Consider the following 17,497-nt stretch of genomic DNA (forward strand, 5'->3'; position numbering starts at 1 on the left):
CTCTTCATGATTTTCAATCCAGGAGTAGTTGATATTTGTGCTTAATTTGAATTCTAAAACATTGATATGATTCAAATGGTCTGTTATGGAATGAACCTCCTTGATAAAATCAAATATTCCCACACAAATAAATAAAATCAAAAGCATGGTATAAAAAAATGAATCTCTGCAAGACTTGTCCCTGATCTTTCTTTGTCTAGTAAAAGTTACTTTTCAATTTCAGAATTTGCTGAATCCATAAGAAATAATTTGCCTTTCTGTGTTCCCTTCTAGAATTTCTGAACTGCTTCTTCCTTCAGGGGTATCTATCTACTCCAATTGTCAGAAGAAGAGTAAGACGTAGTAAGAGTAGATCATTTTTCTTAACTTCTAATTTGTTCATTAATTTTTATCCCATTTATTTTGTATTCCATTTTATCTGATTTTAATACTAAGCCATCCTATATTTTGACTAAACCTACATCATCTTATTGGCAAAATAGTTGAGAAGTTGGATAGAGAGAATTTTTCACCTCCTGTTGTGGAGTTATGGTTGAGTCTTGCAGTTGCTTCCGCCTTAAGCATTTTATGTCTTATGTTCTACCACCTGCTGAGTCGATTTCTCTGAAATAATGAATTCACTTTCCTTGTAAAAGCCAATGCTTTCTTGCTTCAGGCAATAACTATATGATTAAAAAAATCAAATGGCCAATCTGATATTTAATAAATTTGGGCTGAATGAGTTGGTTCAACTGCAAAGCCATAACTTAATTGGTTGCCATGTATAAAAACTTAATATTTGAAAAGCTAAGAAATGTTTTAGGGAAAGTTCCATGTTATCACAAATGGTTAAGGTGTAAAGATTTTGTTAATAATAAACCATAGTTACCAACTGTTGAAAATATTTTAATGTATTACCTACTTTATGGCTATTATCTCATGAATATTCCATGTAAAATGAAGTTATTAATCCTCTATTACAAAAAACGAAACAGAAATTCAGAAAAATTAAGTGGCTAAACAGTAAGTAATTGACAGAGAAAGAAAAAGTCTGACTCCAAATTCCACTTTCTTAAATATGTTATTCTGCTTCCCTGTACTAAACATTTTTAAAATTTTAATTCATATAATTACATTTCTTCCCAAACCGCAAACTGTGATCAGAAATATATTCATGAGGGCGCCTGGGTGGCTCAGTCGTTAAGCGTCTGCCTTCGACTCAGGTCATGATCCCAGGGTCCTGGGATCAAGTCCCACATCGGGCTCCCTGCTCGGCGGGAGGCCTGCTTCGCCCTCTCCCACTCCCCCTGCTTGTGTTCCTGCTCTCGCTATTTCTCTCTCTGTCAAATAAATAAATAAAATCTTTAAAAAAAAAAAAAAGAAAAGAAATTCATGAGTCTCTCATGACAGTTCTACTCCCACCCTGTGAGGAAGGGACTTACCTTCACTTACCTTATAATCATGAGTTTTTGGAAGCCACAAAATCAATGTCTTCATTGGGTTCAAATCTGGGCCCTGAATAATGAACCAGGTGTGTCCAGGAAAGTCCACTATTCTTTTGAACCTAGGTTCTCTGTCTGTGAACAACATTATTGCAAGACTGCAATAGCAAAGATTATGTGGGGGGAGAAAAACAACACAGTTTCTGGTATACTTTAGCTACTAAATAGGAGATCATCTCTTTTATGGGGGGAGGGGGAGGCATTTTAGAATTCATTCTCTCACCTCCTTAAATGAAATTTAAGAACGGTCCACTTTATGTTGAAATTCTAATACTAAATGTGAGTAGTAACAAACAGTAAGCCCGCTCTATTGCTTTCAGAACCACACCTTACATCTTTCAAAGGCAATTATGTGCTATCATCTTTATAAGCAGATGAAGTGTGGAACAAGTAAATCTAGATTCACTTGTCATCTTGATCCTTTATGTTAAGTTGATATTGGTCTATATGGTTTCTGATGTTGTATGTCTTTCCCCATCTAGAGCAATGCTTTCTGGGCTAAATCTCCATTTCTCATGGGGGATGGTCCACATTCCTGAGATTTGCATGGGCTGATTGTTTCATAAATGAAATTACTCAAGAGTAATTATCACTCATCTTTAAAACTCTTTTGTTCCCTCCTAACCCTGCCCAACATCATATATATAATTAAAATGGAAGTTGTGGAATTTTCTCCAAGAGAAAGTATGCTGAATGTTCTTATAAGCAAAATAGGAAGTGAGTTAGGTTGAGATTGTTTAGTTGTAAATTATAGTTAAAAAAATTTAATTGGTTCTATGTTCTACATTTAACACAAGGACATTAGATAATTTGGGATATATTTATGACCAACCATAATAAAAATGCATCCATATCTACAAACTCATTTTCATTTGACTCCACAGAACACAATTATTGTAAACATCAAAAATTGGGAGCTACTGAACAGATGGGGCATTAGTGTCTTAATTCTTGATCTTTGTTCTAGTAAATCCTTCCATTTCATATCCTTTCCACAAATCCTATGGCCATTCAGGGCATGATGAATGATTTTTTAAATGCTGCTTTAACGTTTGTGTCACTTTTTATGTTTTATGATTTCAAACAAATATGTAAATGAAGCTGCCCAACAGGATAATGAGGCCATGTTAAAATCCTCAAATATTCTAAACTAGGTGTATCCTTATCATGTCAAAAGATTCTGCATAAACTAAATGCAATTTCTTGGTACCAACATGCCTTTTTTTTTTTTTTTTTTTACTGTTTCTGATAAGTAATCTTTCTAAATTGATTCCCCAACTCAGATCTTTATTTTTCCTTTCTGTATGCTAGACACTTAATAACTGATATTGATTGAAGAGCTATTCATTATGTTCACCTTAACAGAGAAAAATAAGGGCAAATATGCATTCTAATGAGTTAGAGGAGTTTACCCAGACTATGTGTACATATACACACTTGAAGTTTACCAAAGAAGACACATCCTGAATGGCTTAATGTTACCATAAAAATAGAGAATGCGTGTTTCCTCAATTCAAGTTATATAGGATATGCCATTTAAAAAACCGAATCTAGAGTTGTGACAACATTTTAATAGACTGTGCTCATTTTCTTACCTCCCTCCTGACTTGCATTGCAGTCTTCACATTGCTAATGGAATCTAGAGTCTAAAATCTTCTCAAAGTTTTGAAAATTATTGATACTTGATATTTGAAAATAAATAATTCTTACATCTATCAGCTTATTATCATTCCTCTGAACTCTGAGTAAATCTGCGTTTTCTTGCCTGGGTTGATGTGTTTGACATCTGTGAAAAGAAAAGATGTTGAAAGAAAATGGGTGAATCTGGGTTACACGTGAGTTGCCGATAAACTGAAAACTGCCACAAGAAAACTGGGTACTGTCCTAGTTATGTGACTATTAAAAAGAGTCTGGCTCTCACATATATGTTTTATTCCTAAAAGGTATTAGTTGTGTTTTTCTTAAATCTTGTGGGAAAACGTTGTAAAATGTCCCTTGGAGGGGGGGGTCTGTGGCTGACTGTAGAAGCTGTGGTTGAAGCATGTGTTGTGGTTGGTTCTGTCTTGGAGCTGACTCCAAATTTCCTGGTTTAGAGTGTATGTTAAATATTCAATGCCTAAGGTAGGTGTAGTGAGAAGCATTCTTCTTCTCAGAACACCTTAGAGATAAGAATATGGGCCTGGGATTAAGCCTGGCATGTAAGCCAGCTTGTTGTGGTATCTTGGCCAATAATGGGAGTTCGTGTTTCAGTTAAATCTAATATATAATAGGGAAAATAGAATCATTATTGTGAGTTATATGAAGATGCTGTGCAGAATGGATTACAGTGCTTGAAAAGTAATGAATTTGCAATGAGATAAAAGAGAGTGAAGGAAAGTGGCATTCATTGGATACCTCCTAGGTGTATGCAAGAGGACTATGTGACTCATTTGTTTTCCCATATAATGCCACAGTCAGCAAATGAGGTAACATTACCTCATTTCATTTATTTTTTTCAAGATTTATTTATTTATTTTAGAGAGAGCGCGCATGAGTGGGAGGAGCAGAAGGAGAGAATCTGAAGCAGACTCTGCGCTGAGCATGGAGCCCCATGTGGAGCTTGATTTCACAACCCTGAGACCACGACCCTGAGTGGAAACCAGGAGTCCGTCACTTAACCTACTGTGCCACCCAGGTGCCCATAGCATTACCTCATTTTAAATCTTCGGAAAATGCGGTTCAGAAAAGTTCAGCAATATACCAGTGGTCATGAAGCTATTAGATACCAATGACTTCAGATATATATCCATGTGTGCCATGCTAACCCAGGTTCTACTTCTACAAAGATCACAGGTTTTTCCTTACATAATCTTTGATCTGTTAAATTGGTTGGGGCAGACAATCTCTAAATCCCTTTAGAGTGCCAAACATTTATGAGTCAAATATGAGAAAATGTTGATTTTGTTTCTATTATACATACCCTGTCTCTCACTATGCTAAGATGTCAAACCAGCCTTCTAGCATGGGTAAAAGGAATTTGTCTAAGTAACCCAGATGACAAAGGTGTCTAGGTGAAGGTACAAAAAGTACTCTATTACTTAAATCACAGTTCTTTTTCCCACTGAGCTATTATTTCAGTACCAATTAGAATAGAAGGTATAGCCCTCTGGATGTGCTCATATAGTTCATTAGCAAGATGGTCTGTATGATAAATAGGGAATTAGAAAATGGGGGCTAGTTTAGTGAGTATAAAAATTCCATTTTAGGGGCATCTGGGTGGCTCAGTCATTAAGCATCTGCCTTCGGCTCAGGTCATGATCCCAGCGGCCTGGGATCAAGCCCCACATCGGGCTCTCTGCTTAGCGGGAAGCCTGCTTCACCCTCTCCCCCTCCCCCTGCTTGTGTTCCCTCTCTCGCTCTCTCTCTGTCAAAAAAAAAAAATCTTAAAAAAAATTCCATTTTAATACCCAAGTGTATATATAAATAAATGTAGGTGGCATCATGTTTAACTGCAACCTGTACATTTATTGTTGCAGAATGATAACCATGTTTCCTACATGTTAAAATGTACTTTAGCATACATATCTAAGCCATGCAAAGACATTAAAAAGACCACTTTATTCTAGATTTCAGTTGACACTTATTTGATATCTCATTATTTTTACTTGCTTCTTCTTCTCCCTCACCCCAAATTATTTTGTAAATGATAAAAAGCCACACTGAATTAATGAGAACACTCTTGCTACTTTTTTTCTCATTTGGTTAACATTTAGTTGGAGAAAGTAAAAACATTTTTGTTGAAAAGAATCAGTACCACTTCTTCAATTAGGTCAGGGCTTCCTGCCATTTAAAATTGACAGAAAAAGCAAAATGTACCAGACTACAACACTGGAAATAGAGCTATTAGGCCTCCCCAGGATCTGTGGTCCTAGGTGTGACCTCAAATCCCTTCTGCCTACAACCAGTGATGGTTTAGAGGTCCTTTGAGGGAGTGGCCTCGTAAGAAGGAAAATAGCAGAAACCTCTGAAACACTAAAGTAAGCCTGACACTGTGTTGCAGTTTGATGCACTAAACCAGCAAAAGAAAGAATCTTGTCCCGAACAAATATGTTTAAAAAATGTTCAGAGGTAGGTTTTATGTAACTGATATGAAAATGGTAAACATAGATATAAGATGAATAAAACAGATTTTAACGTGAACTTACAACTGTATAGTAATTAAGGAAATAAAAGTAATGTAGAAGGGTGGTTAAGAAAATAAGCTTTGAAGTCAGAAGATCTGGGTTTGCATTCTAGCATGAACATTCCATACCTATGTAACCTTTGGAAAATCTCTCACTCTCTCTAATCCATAATTTATTGAATGATTTGTAAAGCAGGTATATTAAGACGATCTCTCACAGACATGTTTTGTGAATTAAAGTAAATGGTTTATGCAAATTTGTTAGCATATTACTTGGCACCAAATAAACACTTTAAGAATATTAAATATCATGAACATAAGAATAAAAAAAATTAAATATCATGGTTATTACTATTTCAAAAACTTACTTCAATCAGATGCACACACACTTTGAAGGGATTTATTCCCCTAGGTAGAAGAAAAAACAAGAGTGTCACCAATTATCTAAAAGATTCAATATAACAAGACAACATAAAGTAATTATTTCCTTGCCATTAATTTCTTATATTATTTCTTTTATTTATTCCTTGGTATTATGTGCATATGTTAATGATACCTTGATGGGAAATAATAAACACACTGATAATATAGAGTTGCAATTGCTATTTTTGGAGTAGAAAAATTATCAATGTTTTAAACAGCCACACTTTATTTATTAAATTCATTTATTAAAAACATATGTCCCGGGGCCCCTGGGTGGCTCAGTCGGTTAAGCGTCTGCCTTCGGCTCAGGTCATGATCCCAGGGTCCTGGGATCGAGTCCCGCATCGGGCTTCCTGCTTGGTGGGGAGCCTGCTTCTCCCTCTCCCTCAGTCTGCTGCTCCACCTGCTTGTGCTCTCTCTCTCTCTCTCTGTGAAATGGATAAATAAAATCTTAAAAAAAAAAATATGTCCCAAAACAAATCATACATATATCATCTACTAAAAACTGCCTTGTTTTACTTAGAGAATCATAGTATGGACATTGCCATTTCCATATATGCATTATAGTTTTAAGATAAACCCAATAATTATTTATAAATATTTATTGTTTTAAAACATATGGAAATGCTGTGCAGTTGTATCCTGTTGGATAGTCACATAACATTTAATCTGAAGAAAGATGTGATTGACATTGTTCTCAGAGTAGTTTGCAAATGATAACATTTCAGTAACTGTAATTGAAAAAAAACGATCAGTAGAGTGATTTGTTGTATGGTATTAGATATAGGATATAAAGTTATTCCCATTTGCAGAGGAGAATAGAAGGAGCTGTGACAGTTTTACCAGGAGGAAAAAAAAAAAAAGATGAAAAGATTACATTTCTAGGACTATCAGTCTTTGTTGAATCAAAACAAAACTATGGAATTGCATTTTATATTGTCAGGTAAGAAAACAGTATTTTCTAATTGTTAACCCAGGGTTTCAGAACTATACTGAAGTGAGTTTTATTCTCAGAACTGCTCAATAAGTAAGTGAATTAATGGATAAGTACATAAGTAAATAAAAATTGAGTAATGTCATATAGGGAAGCTGTGATGATCCTCAATGGATATCTTTAAGAATACATTGACCTTTGTCCTATCTGAACAGAGTAGGCAATGTAAGATGATCTTCAAATCTCTCTTCCTTGAAGATTTATTTCTAAAATCATTTCCCAGTAACATTTCCCTTGAAAACTCATGATTACCAAGCCCGATTCTGAATGTGGTCATCGATTTTATTTTCCTTGTTTTTTTTCAATAGGCTAGGTTTATTTTCAATCACCTGTCCTAAGTTTTAACCACCTAAGCTGGTTGCATTGCAGCACAAGGTCAAGGAAGGCTTCTAGCCTCAAAAACCAGTGAGTGGTATAGACTGGCCATTTAGGTTTTTCTTTACTTTGCCAAGCTCCGCCCCTATAAAAAAAAAAAAAGTCTCCTCTGCTAGAAGTCTTCTTGGGCAAAATAACTAGGGAGCTCAAATTTCGGACCTTACTCACCAGAAGAATTACCTGGAGGCACCTTATCTTTTCAGCGCGTCCTACCTAGTCTGGCACAAGTACTGAAGGGACAGTTTCCAGAGCTTCAGGCCATTTCAGAAAGCACCCATCTAAAAAAAAAAAAAAGAAAAGAAAGAAAGCACCCATCTCCTCTGTGCTACAAACACCCATTCACAAAATCCGAAGAGAGAACTACGTTGCCCCTGGTTCCTTGGAAATTTAGTTAGATTGATATTGAAACACACCCTCCTTCCCTAAGTGTATAATTATTCGTGGGTGGAGAGTCACCAGGGAGGGTAATAGAAGAGGGCAGGAAAAAAAAAAAAAGTAGAAGACGGTTTTGCCTGACTTCTAAAATCTTTTTGTTAATCTTCTCTCCTCCCCCTCTCCATTTTCCTAATCCAGAGAATGATGGAGTTCGAGGCAAGGGAATGATTCCGGAAATGGAGATATGACTCTCAAACCTAGAAATGATCTGGGTGATTTATTTAAAGTTAAATACTCCTCGTCTTGGGAACCCAGCACAATTCTTATTTAAAGGAGCCTGTGTTTTCTCCTTCATAACATAAACAGTTGCTTCCAGAGATTAAAAACCCTGTTCCGGAGCGCGTTTCTTGCTGCCCTCTAAGCTACTGACGAAGGTGGAGTGGAAAGCACTCACAACCTGTGAAAGTGCGAAAGCCTCGAAACCTGGGGGCCAATTCCCTACTGGCCAGAACTCTTCTCCGCCATCCCTCATCATTCGTGACTCCGCAAGACACAGGGACTCAGACATGTGTGTGGGAGTGCGTGTGAGGGAGGCAGGCGAGAGGACAGTGGCTCTCCACATGTGCAACCCTGCAGCTCCCTGCATTCATTCAGATGCATGCAGTGGTTGAATCTTTGATCAAAGCTGGACTAGTTACACTGATCAGTTGTTTTTTTAATGGACACACCTTAAAATAGTGTTCATGAATTGAAAGTGTGATTCTGAGTGGAGTCCCTAGGTCTTTAACCCTTTCTACCCTTTCCTCCCCCCATTCCTACTCCCCCACAAAAAAAAAAAAAAAAAAAAAAAAGCTTGCAGCAGATTGTAGAAGGATTTGAGTCTGCAGCCAGAGAGAAAGGGATTAGGGCCAGAGCGGTGCAAGTTAAATTGTGCTGCATATAAAAAATGGGCGGATTGGTCTCCAGATCCAGAGGCTGGTACCACCTTCCTTTCTAAAATAAAATCTCTCTGGCATGAAGTCACCGCCTATTTCACATCCGGTTTGCCCTGGGACGTATTACTACTGTCTTGGTAAAGAGAAATCTTTTGTTGTATAGCTGCAGATCGGATACTGGGAAGCAAATTTGGGTGTGAAATCTTCAGCAAAGGAGCACGCAGAGTCCATGATGGCTCAGACCGAGTGAGTGAGAGGCAGAGCGAGGACGCTCCTCCGCTCCCGGCGCGCCCGGACTCGCGGACTCGCGCTGGCTCCAGGCTCTCCGCGATTTTCTCTCGCACACTTTTCCCGGGTCTTGAGCGATCCTGTGCCCAGAGGGGGCCCGAGGTAAGTGCGGCTTCGGACCTCTACACACTGAGCTTTGAACGTGGCTTTTCCTAGCTGGAGAGACAGGAATGCTAGAGAAAAAAAGAGAAAGAGGGAACAGGACAAGAGCCTGATCCCATAGCAGGTAGAAACAACGAATGTTTTTCTTTCAGGGTGAAAACCGCAGCGATGTAGAAGCATTATTTTTCCCCCCTCTGTATCTCTTCTTTTCTTTCCCCCTTTCTTAGGCAGATATGAATTTATTCCGCGGGGTGGGTGTTGACATGTTGTTTTGATTCCTTTTTTTTTTTTTTCCAAGAGGTAGCTGAGATGAGCTGGGGAGGGGCTTTGGGGGGCATCATCTAAAGTTAAGATGCTGGGACAGAAAGCCTGTCTTAAGGTTCCAACCTAGGGAAGGCACTCTCACATTCTGGCTGCAAAAATGCCTCTTTTCTCCTTTCCAGTGGACGCTGCTAAAATGCCCTCTGGTGTAGGGGTCTTTCTGGTTCTGAACATGAAAAACTCAACTTATCATTTGATATGGGTGGCATGGGATATGGGTGTTTGGAGAGTGTGTGTCTGGTGGGGGAAGGTGGAAGGTGGAAAAGGGTAAGGAGGCAGTTTAGCATTTCTTTTAAACTATTATACTTGTATTTGCAAGAAACTTTCTTACTCAACAACTCAAGTGCCATGATAGGTTTGTTTTTCTCTTTAAAATGCCAGAGGAGGACAAAAAGCTATGGTATCTTATCTTGGGATTTTGTTTTGTTTCATTTACCCCTTCGGAAATCACCCTTTTTTTATAAAGACCAATAATTATTAAGAGGGTAAGAGAAGTTGCTTTTCCTTCATAACAGATGTTGAAGATTAATGCAAGGATGAATTATAACTGTGCAATTTAGATGCAATATTTTAACGTAATGATATTTATCTAATATTTCTTGTCATCCATGCCAAAACCAGTGACTAAATTAAGTAAAAACTATGAAGCTCACAGCTCTTATATGTAGATCTAGACCATTTCACTCTAAACACATTAATTATGTTTCATTGCTTACATGCCTGTTTGTAATGGTTTTTACTGATATAAATGATCCCCAAGAGTGTGGAAAGCATTTGTGTAGATGTACTTAAAGGCATACCACATTAAACCATAGAGTGATCAATGAAAAACATACTTTAAAAGAAATGCAATCCATTAATCACTGACTGTACTAAGGAGTATAGATTCAGGGAAGTGCTAATAAATACCTTTAATATTTCTCATGTTGTAACTGCCATTAATTGTAGCACATTAAATAAAGTGTTACCATATCTGCTCCTTAACGAGGTAGTGCACCGATTTTTAAAAATTGACTCCACAAATAGATCATAATTTTTTGAAATTCTCTAAGCTTTCCATACTCCTCCTTTCCTCCAGCATCCCACTATCAAGTCTAAAATTCAACAATCAGATGGTGATTGATTGCACTTTACCTAAGAGGGAAAAAAGATTCCCGTATTCATGCAAAGCAAAGCACTCCAGCTTCCATCTGTTTGAGATGAAACATTTTCTAGCAGCAACCTGGCAGAATATAAGAGGGCTTAAAAGATATGTGTGGGCATGTTTGTATGCATTTACGTGAGGGTGGTTTGTGTGTATGAGAGAGATCAGCACATGGCTTGACTGTAAAGTGTGTCCTTTAGCCTCACAGAAGAATTAGTGAGCATATTTAACAAGGCAATCACAGGCAGAGAATATAAGCACGACTTCAGCATTCAACAGTGTGTTTCCTATTTTTTTTTTTAAGATAAATACAGTTGCTTCTGAAATCAAGGTACATCCAGAATTCAAAGATGAATTCAGTCATCGAAGCATATTAACCTACCCCATCTCAGCTCCAAAACATGCTTTCCCGTTATAGACACCAGCTTAAAAATTTCAATGCACAATTCAGGCAGGGAAACTCCAATCAGAAAGGTCAAAATTTTCAAGTGATAAACAACAAGAAGAGAGCAATTCACACTATATTGGAAATATAAAACCTAGAGGGAAAAAAAACTCACAGTTTTTATGTTGAGCAATATTGTCACCTGAAAGCATTTCAACTTGTATTCTTTTACAGGAGAAATTAAGACACTGATATATTTCTGAATGGAGAAATGGAAGGGAAAGTGGAGAATGGATGGTCCAGGTTTCCATTGCTTCCAATGAGGTGTCATATCCCAGTGAGGTCATTTCCTGACTTCAAAGCATTCATCTGAACTGCCTCAGTCAGCCCTAGTGGTTATAAACCTGATGTTTCTTGCAAGAGACATTGATCTCTACTTGTTCTACTTTTCAGCTCCACAAGCCCGCGATGAAGAAAAGTCTGGGTCTCTCTGACTATCTTTGGGCCTGGACCCTCCTTCTGAGCACATTGACTGGAAGAAGGTGGGGGCATTTTATTTTAAATCTGCATGAGAATTTCTGTAACTTTTCATTTATTCTTTCAGGGGGAAGAAAATGGTCCTTGGATGAATTCATGACTAAGGGAATTCAAAAAACTTAATGGCAATAAAATCCCAACTAAGAATAAAGAAGAGCAGTATGAAAAAAATAGCCATCTTATTTGCATGATGGTTAGAATACACTTAACACGTTTTTGTTTAAGGAATGTATTAATTCAATATTTAAGTCTTAAATTGAACTTTTCACTGTTCAGTTGTAACTGAATGAAATATGTGGTTTCCTAATTCATAGAGAAAGTTACCCCAATTAATGTCTGCATACTCTATGAGTTGATTTTCCAACAAGAAAATTTCTAGCCACATGTAAAGATCATAGAGTAACTTGTGACTGTATCAAAGTAGAAAGCTTAAAATAATATTTGTAATTCGAAAGTCCTAAGTCTCTATAAATGCATGTGCATATTATGTTTTGAAACCATTCTTTGTATAATCAATAGAGGTAGAATACATCGAACAAATATTTAAGAACATTACATAAAATCGAACTTCTCTATTTAAGCGTAACTACTGTGGGGACAAGTTATGAGAAAAATGTAATAATATGCTTAACCATACTCAAAAATCTGCTAATGATCAAATCAAGCATATAAACATATTATAGTAACAGTGATATAAGTGACCAAATATTTCAGATTCTTCTTTATCTGCTTTAATACTTCTTGCATGGCCTACTCCTATGGCCCTTAAGAAAGTCTTAGACATATTAAAAATACCTAAGGTTCTTCAAGATGTAATGGAAAGTGAACTCTTAACAAGTTAAGGCAGAGAGAGAGAATAATCTGGAAAGATATGAATTTAGGAGGATTTTTTTTTAATTGAGAAGTTGTCTGTTTTTATTTTTTGCTGTTGTGTGTGGTAAATAATGACTACCAGATGAAGAGGAGATTCACTATTGCCAGATACTCTTAATCTGAGGAGTTAAAGGTTCTCCATTGCTTTTGAAAAATTATATGAAGTGTTACTATTGTAATGACCTGTAGATGGAGTTAGTGCACAGTGTTTTATTATATAGTAGTTCATATGGAATCAAAATCAGGTACTGTAACTGACATTTCTCTTCAAATTATATATTCAGTTTAGGAAACCTTACATTGGCATAAGTGTTTAAGAGCAATAAACAATCTTGATCTTTATCCTGGGGTTATTCTCTGACAGTTATAACTGGACATAGTAAATTAGAAGAGGAGATGAAGAATAACCTGATTAGAAAATCACAGGAAATAAAGATTACTATTCCAGTTGGGATAGCAGAACTAGTTTTCTGGGAGGGACGGAAAAGTCTCTTTTGGCATTTGCATTCTGATGCATACAATTGGTGGAAATGACATTTAGAAGATAAAACCGGGGATGAAAGCTTTTCCTGAATTTGGTATAAGCTTCAACACAGAGAAAATGCAGGAAAAGGTAATAGACAACTGCATATTCTAGGAATTGTATCCAGAATCGAATTGTGCTCTGTCACTCACCCCATCTCATCTTTACCCCTTCTTATTTTGCTGCTTTCTTCCTTAGACTACTTGATCAGGCCCTCCTCACAACTTAAAAGTGTACAGGCATTTCTTTTCCACCTTTATCAAGATGACCTTCCTATATCCTTGAAAGATGCATGCATGGCAGTTCATTTTGTGACGAGTTTTTATAAATAATTGCATTTAGACAACTATTATTGCTTTACTGTTGTTATCTGCTAATGAGACATCCTGGAAGACACAGAGCTCAGTGAAAATTTGATTTCAAAAACTAGTAAGATGTTTAATTTTGCCAAAGGAGAGTAAACCGTCAATCTGTGTGGTATTAATGTTGAATTTAGGAGAATGGAAAATTATTCCATAGAGTTGTATTTCATATATTTAACATCCTGAATAGCTTTTAGTTATAATAGCTTTAATTATTAAATTAAAATTTTATCAGAAAAATGGCCATTGAGCTTTGCCAATATAAAAGTAATTACCTTTTTAAAAATAGTGTTTGTTTTTGAAATGATACTTTCATTATATTTCTTGTTCCTGTCAAATAAGTGAATCCTGGTTTCAGATGTTACTATTTTTTTACATTGATCAGTAATATAAACACACGAGTGAAGCCAAAAGCATATTAAACAGAGAGTATGAAAGTGATATTTTTGTGGCATTTCTTAGTTTACACTCTGTATTCATTTTTTTTTTTACTCAAGGTCAGAGCTATCATTGAAATATATCAGTGAGTGTGATCCACTGAGATAAAAAATAAACTTTTCTCTCAAAGGATTTTGGAGATGTCTTCCTAATCTTTACATAAAATATGATTCAATGACCATAAATGATAATGTAATTGATAATAAGAAATATACAGTATTTGAACTGTGGTCACTATGTGGTTGAAACTCAAAGACTCGTAATGATAAGGGGTAAAAACTATACCTGCAACTAGAAAGAAGAATTATAGAAGAATAGGATTAAAGTTTTAGACTAAAAGTTGAAGAAAACAGGGTTCTAGTTCAAGCTCTGCTTACAGATTGCTGTGTTTTCTTAAACAAAACACTAATCCCACACTACAGTTCAGTAAACCATAAATTAAGAATATTGGACCATATCTTTTTCAAGGTATCTTTTACTTCTAATACAGAAATGACAAGAATTCAATTAATTAGAGGTTGAATAGACACATTGTAAAAATTGGTTCATAAAACTTAAGGGGAATGGAAATTACACACTGATTTGAAACTATAATTATCCTAAGAAACAAGTTTTAACTATTTTTCTCATCTAAATATCCTGAAAGAACATCAAAAAAACAAATATATATATATATAAAGTTGAAGGAAGTGTATGTTGGTAGGTGAAATCTTAGGCTAATGCTACACGTTAAATTAAATGAAAGCAAAACTACTAATTTGATAACTCATAAATACATATTTTTTTTATTTGGGAAGAAGTTTGCCAGATTTTTTTTCTCCCTAGCATGCATTAACATTCTTGCCCAGAGAAAACATGCATTATAGCATTGTATACATACTGAGATTTATACATGCAGAGACAGAGCTCATTTCCTGTAATTTTCCTTCCATAGTTAGAAATATTACAATAAAGAGCTTATCATGCCTGATAACAAATATGAGAAAATGGTAAAAATTAAAATATGACTTTTTTTTTTTGCCAGAGGGAATTTTCAAATTAAAATTCAATAGAAAAGGAGATAGGAAAATCTAGGGAAGGTTTTATTTGGGAAAGGGTTTTAATAAAAAAAAAATTGTATAATTTATATTGTTACCTGCCTTTATGTTTTTTTCAGCTATGGACAACCCTCATTACAAGATGAACTTAAAGACAACACCACTGTCTTCACCAGAATTTTGGACCGACTCCTAGATGGTTATGACAATCGTCTGAGACCAGGATTGGGAGGTGGGTTGCATTATTGTGTTATTATTATTCTTATAGAGAATAGTATCAAATCTTTACTAATGAAGCCTTGCTTTCCTTCTAAATGGTAAAGTAATAAGACTGGCAGCATGTAGTTTAAGGACTAATCCTATTTTTAATAGATTGATCAATGTGAATTCAATTTACTATGGTAATTTTGTGCACATACCTATATGTAGTAAAAGGCAGATACAAACATCTCATAATTACATAAAAAATGTTATTTACTTGGCAGTCATAATGTTTTCTGTGCAATTATTTGATTATCCAGGGAAAAAATGAAGATAATATTCTCCCTTCCAGCCCAAAGATTGCATCTACTTCATTTGGCATTGCTATGTTTACATTGAATTCAAGTAGATTATCTCTGAGCCTAATGCTCTAAACATTTATTTTGGAATATTACATATTGATCCACTGTTTTGCATTAGATTAGCACCAACTCTGGGATAAAAGGTGAATGAGGTAGATGGTAATTTTTTTTAACCATGCATTTGAACTTAAACCCTAATTTTCTATAGTAAAAATATGTTTTTCTTTGTATACCAATTAATTAGTTACACTAATGGGTTTCTACTTAGGAAGAAAAAAGCACTTAATAATACAGTATTTATAACAATAAGAGTAAATAGTGCTAGACATTACTCACTTATTTGAATAACATTTGAATAAGATAATCAACCAATTTTACTTAGTTAAACAGAGACTAATGAAGCCAAAACAAAATATTGATCTCAGACTAAAACAAGGGAAGCAAGGAAATAAATTATTGTTTAAAGTCACACAGGAAACCAAGGTGAGAATCTGTAATTCCCAACTATAGCTAATGCTGCACCTTCTCTGAAGCCTTTGTTAAAAACTACTTAATAGCAATATTTAAATTGCAATTAAATGATGATATTAAGAAAATCATCTCTTCTTCACTTAGATAGCAAATATATACAAAAAATAAGCTTAAGAATCCAAATTTTGATTTTAGAACTGAATGATAGCATGGATTTAAAATTTTTTTTTTCAATATTTTGGGTAACGTAATCACATGGATGTGGATCATAGGTCTGTTTTGAGGCTGCCAAACACCATTAGTGTCTCAGAGGTTTAAGGGGAACTGCTTTGTCAAAGACACAACTCAAATATGCGTCAGAGGCCTTACCAGGTGTCTTTTCTTGTCAATTTCAAACATCCATTCTTGGACCTGCTCTACAAATTCCTTCAGGTTTGAATTCCACCTAGTGTTCCTTTAGTACATTCTGAGGAAAAAAAAGGAACAAAATATATCGGTCATAAAATGGGATGCATAATTGGGTATGTGATGTATTACAATAATATTTGTGCATATCTAAACTTCTAAATTGGCTTCAAGAAAATTGTTCTTAATTCATAAAATTTGAAATAAATTACAAAGACTGTAGGTAGGGAAGGAATCCACAAAAAGAAGAAACAAGATAGCAATATAACTTTTAAAAAGTAAGGCTTTCTAGAGTACTAATGGGCATGCATCTGATTCCTCTACTTACTCCATGATATCAATCCCTACTAAATCAACAGAATTTTATAATGCATCTAGGAAACATTGTTTTCATTCTAGTTTAGGAAATGCCTTTTAATACTTTAACATGTAAATATGAGTATCCTCTATAAGCTCTATGCATAATTTTCAGTTTGTTAAAAATTTTAAACACACACACACACACACAGGCACACACTTTTATGATCAGTTGTATTGTTGTTTGGAGTATAAGTAACAAACCCAGGACTGCTCCTTTACATTTAATTATATATAATAATTCTTAAATAAATGTGTATGTTAACTCTTTAATCAAATATAGTGTAAGCAGGAAGCATTTTACCTACTTCTCATCTGCACACCCAGACTTTGGAGAGCCACAAAACTTGAGGATGCATAATATAGACTAAGAATGAGTTGAAAAGCTAATTTTCAAGAACTGAGATAATGCTAGATCTGTTAACAGAAACAACTGCATTGATTCAACCTGCAACATTACTATTTTGGTAGAATCTACTTTTAATATCTATTTACTCCCCCAAAATGAGAAAAATAGACATGTATTTAAAGAACAGAAATAGTAGTTGGCCAAATGTAGTCTAAGTATATTCTTTTTAATTGAAATGGATATAATGTGCCATGAGAATAGAGAATTTGACTCAAAAAAATTTAAGAGAATAGATATACTTTCATTTTTGCTAAAGATGACTTTTCTGATATTTATGATTCCTGGAAACAGTGATTTTGAGGATATGGTAGACAAAACAAATTAAAAAGTAGCTCAAATATTTACCTCTGTTTCTATTTTATGTATCATCCTGGGATGTACTACATACAATTAAATCTGATAAATTTGACTGTTCTGAAGAAGCTTTAATACTAACTTAATTTTTGTTAAATATTTTGGAGTGCATCTTTAAACCTTAAGGGGTATACTAACATATGTTTATTACATGTATATCCAGAGTCATCAATATTTTTATGT

General features: G+C 35.2%; 1 protein-coding gene across 1 annotated transcript in view; it reads left to right on the forward strand.

Annotated features, from left to right (window-relative positions):
* Nucleotides 1–8,703: 8,703 nt before the first annotated feature.
* GABRA1 (gamma-aminobutyric acid type A receptor subunit alpha1) overlaps nt 8,704–17,497 on the forward strand; it is a 59,005-nt gene continuing 50,211 nt past the window's right edge. Inside the window, exons 1-3 of the mRNA XM_006730677.3 lie at nt 8,704–9,135; nt 11,439–11,527; nt 14,875–14,987. Of these exons, the coding sequence (XP_006730740.1) occupies nt 11,454–11,527; nt 14,875–14,987 (187 nt within the window). The 5' untranslated portion in view covers nt 8,704–9,135; nt 11,439–11,453. The remainder of the gene's footprint in view (nt 9,136–11,438; nt 11,528–14,874; nt 14,988–17,497) is intronic.

Source organism: Leptonychotes weddellii, chromosome 7, assembly GCF_054177405.1.
Source record: "Leptonychotes weddellii isolate Sample4059 chromosome 7, ASM5417740v2, whole genome shotgun sequence".
In the NCBI taxonomy this organism is placed as follows: Eukaryota; Metazoa; Chordata; class Mammalia; order Carnivora; family Phocidae; genus Leptonychotes; species Leptonychotes weddellii.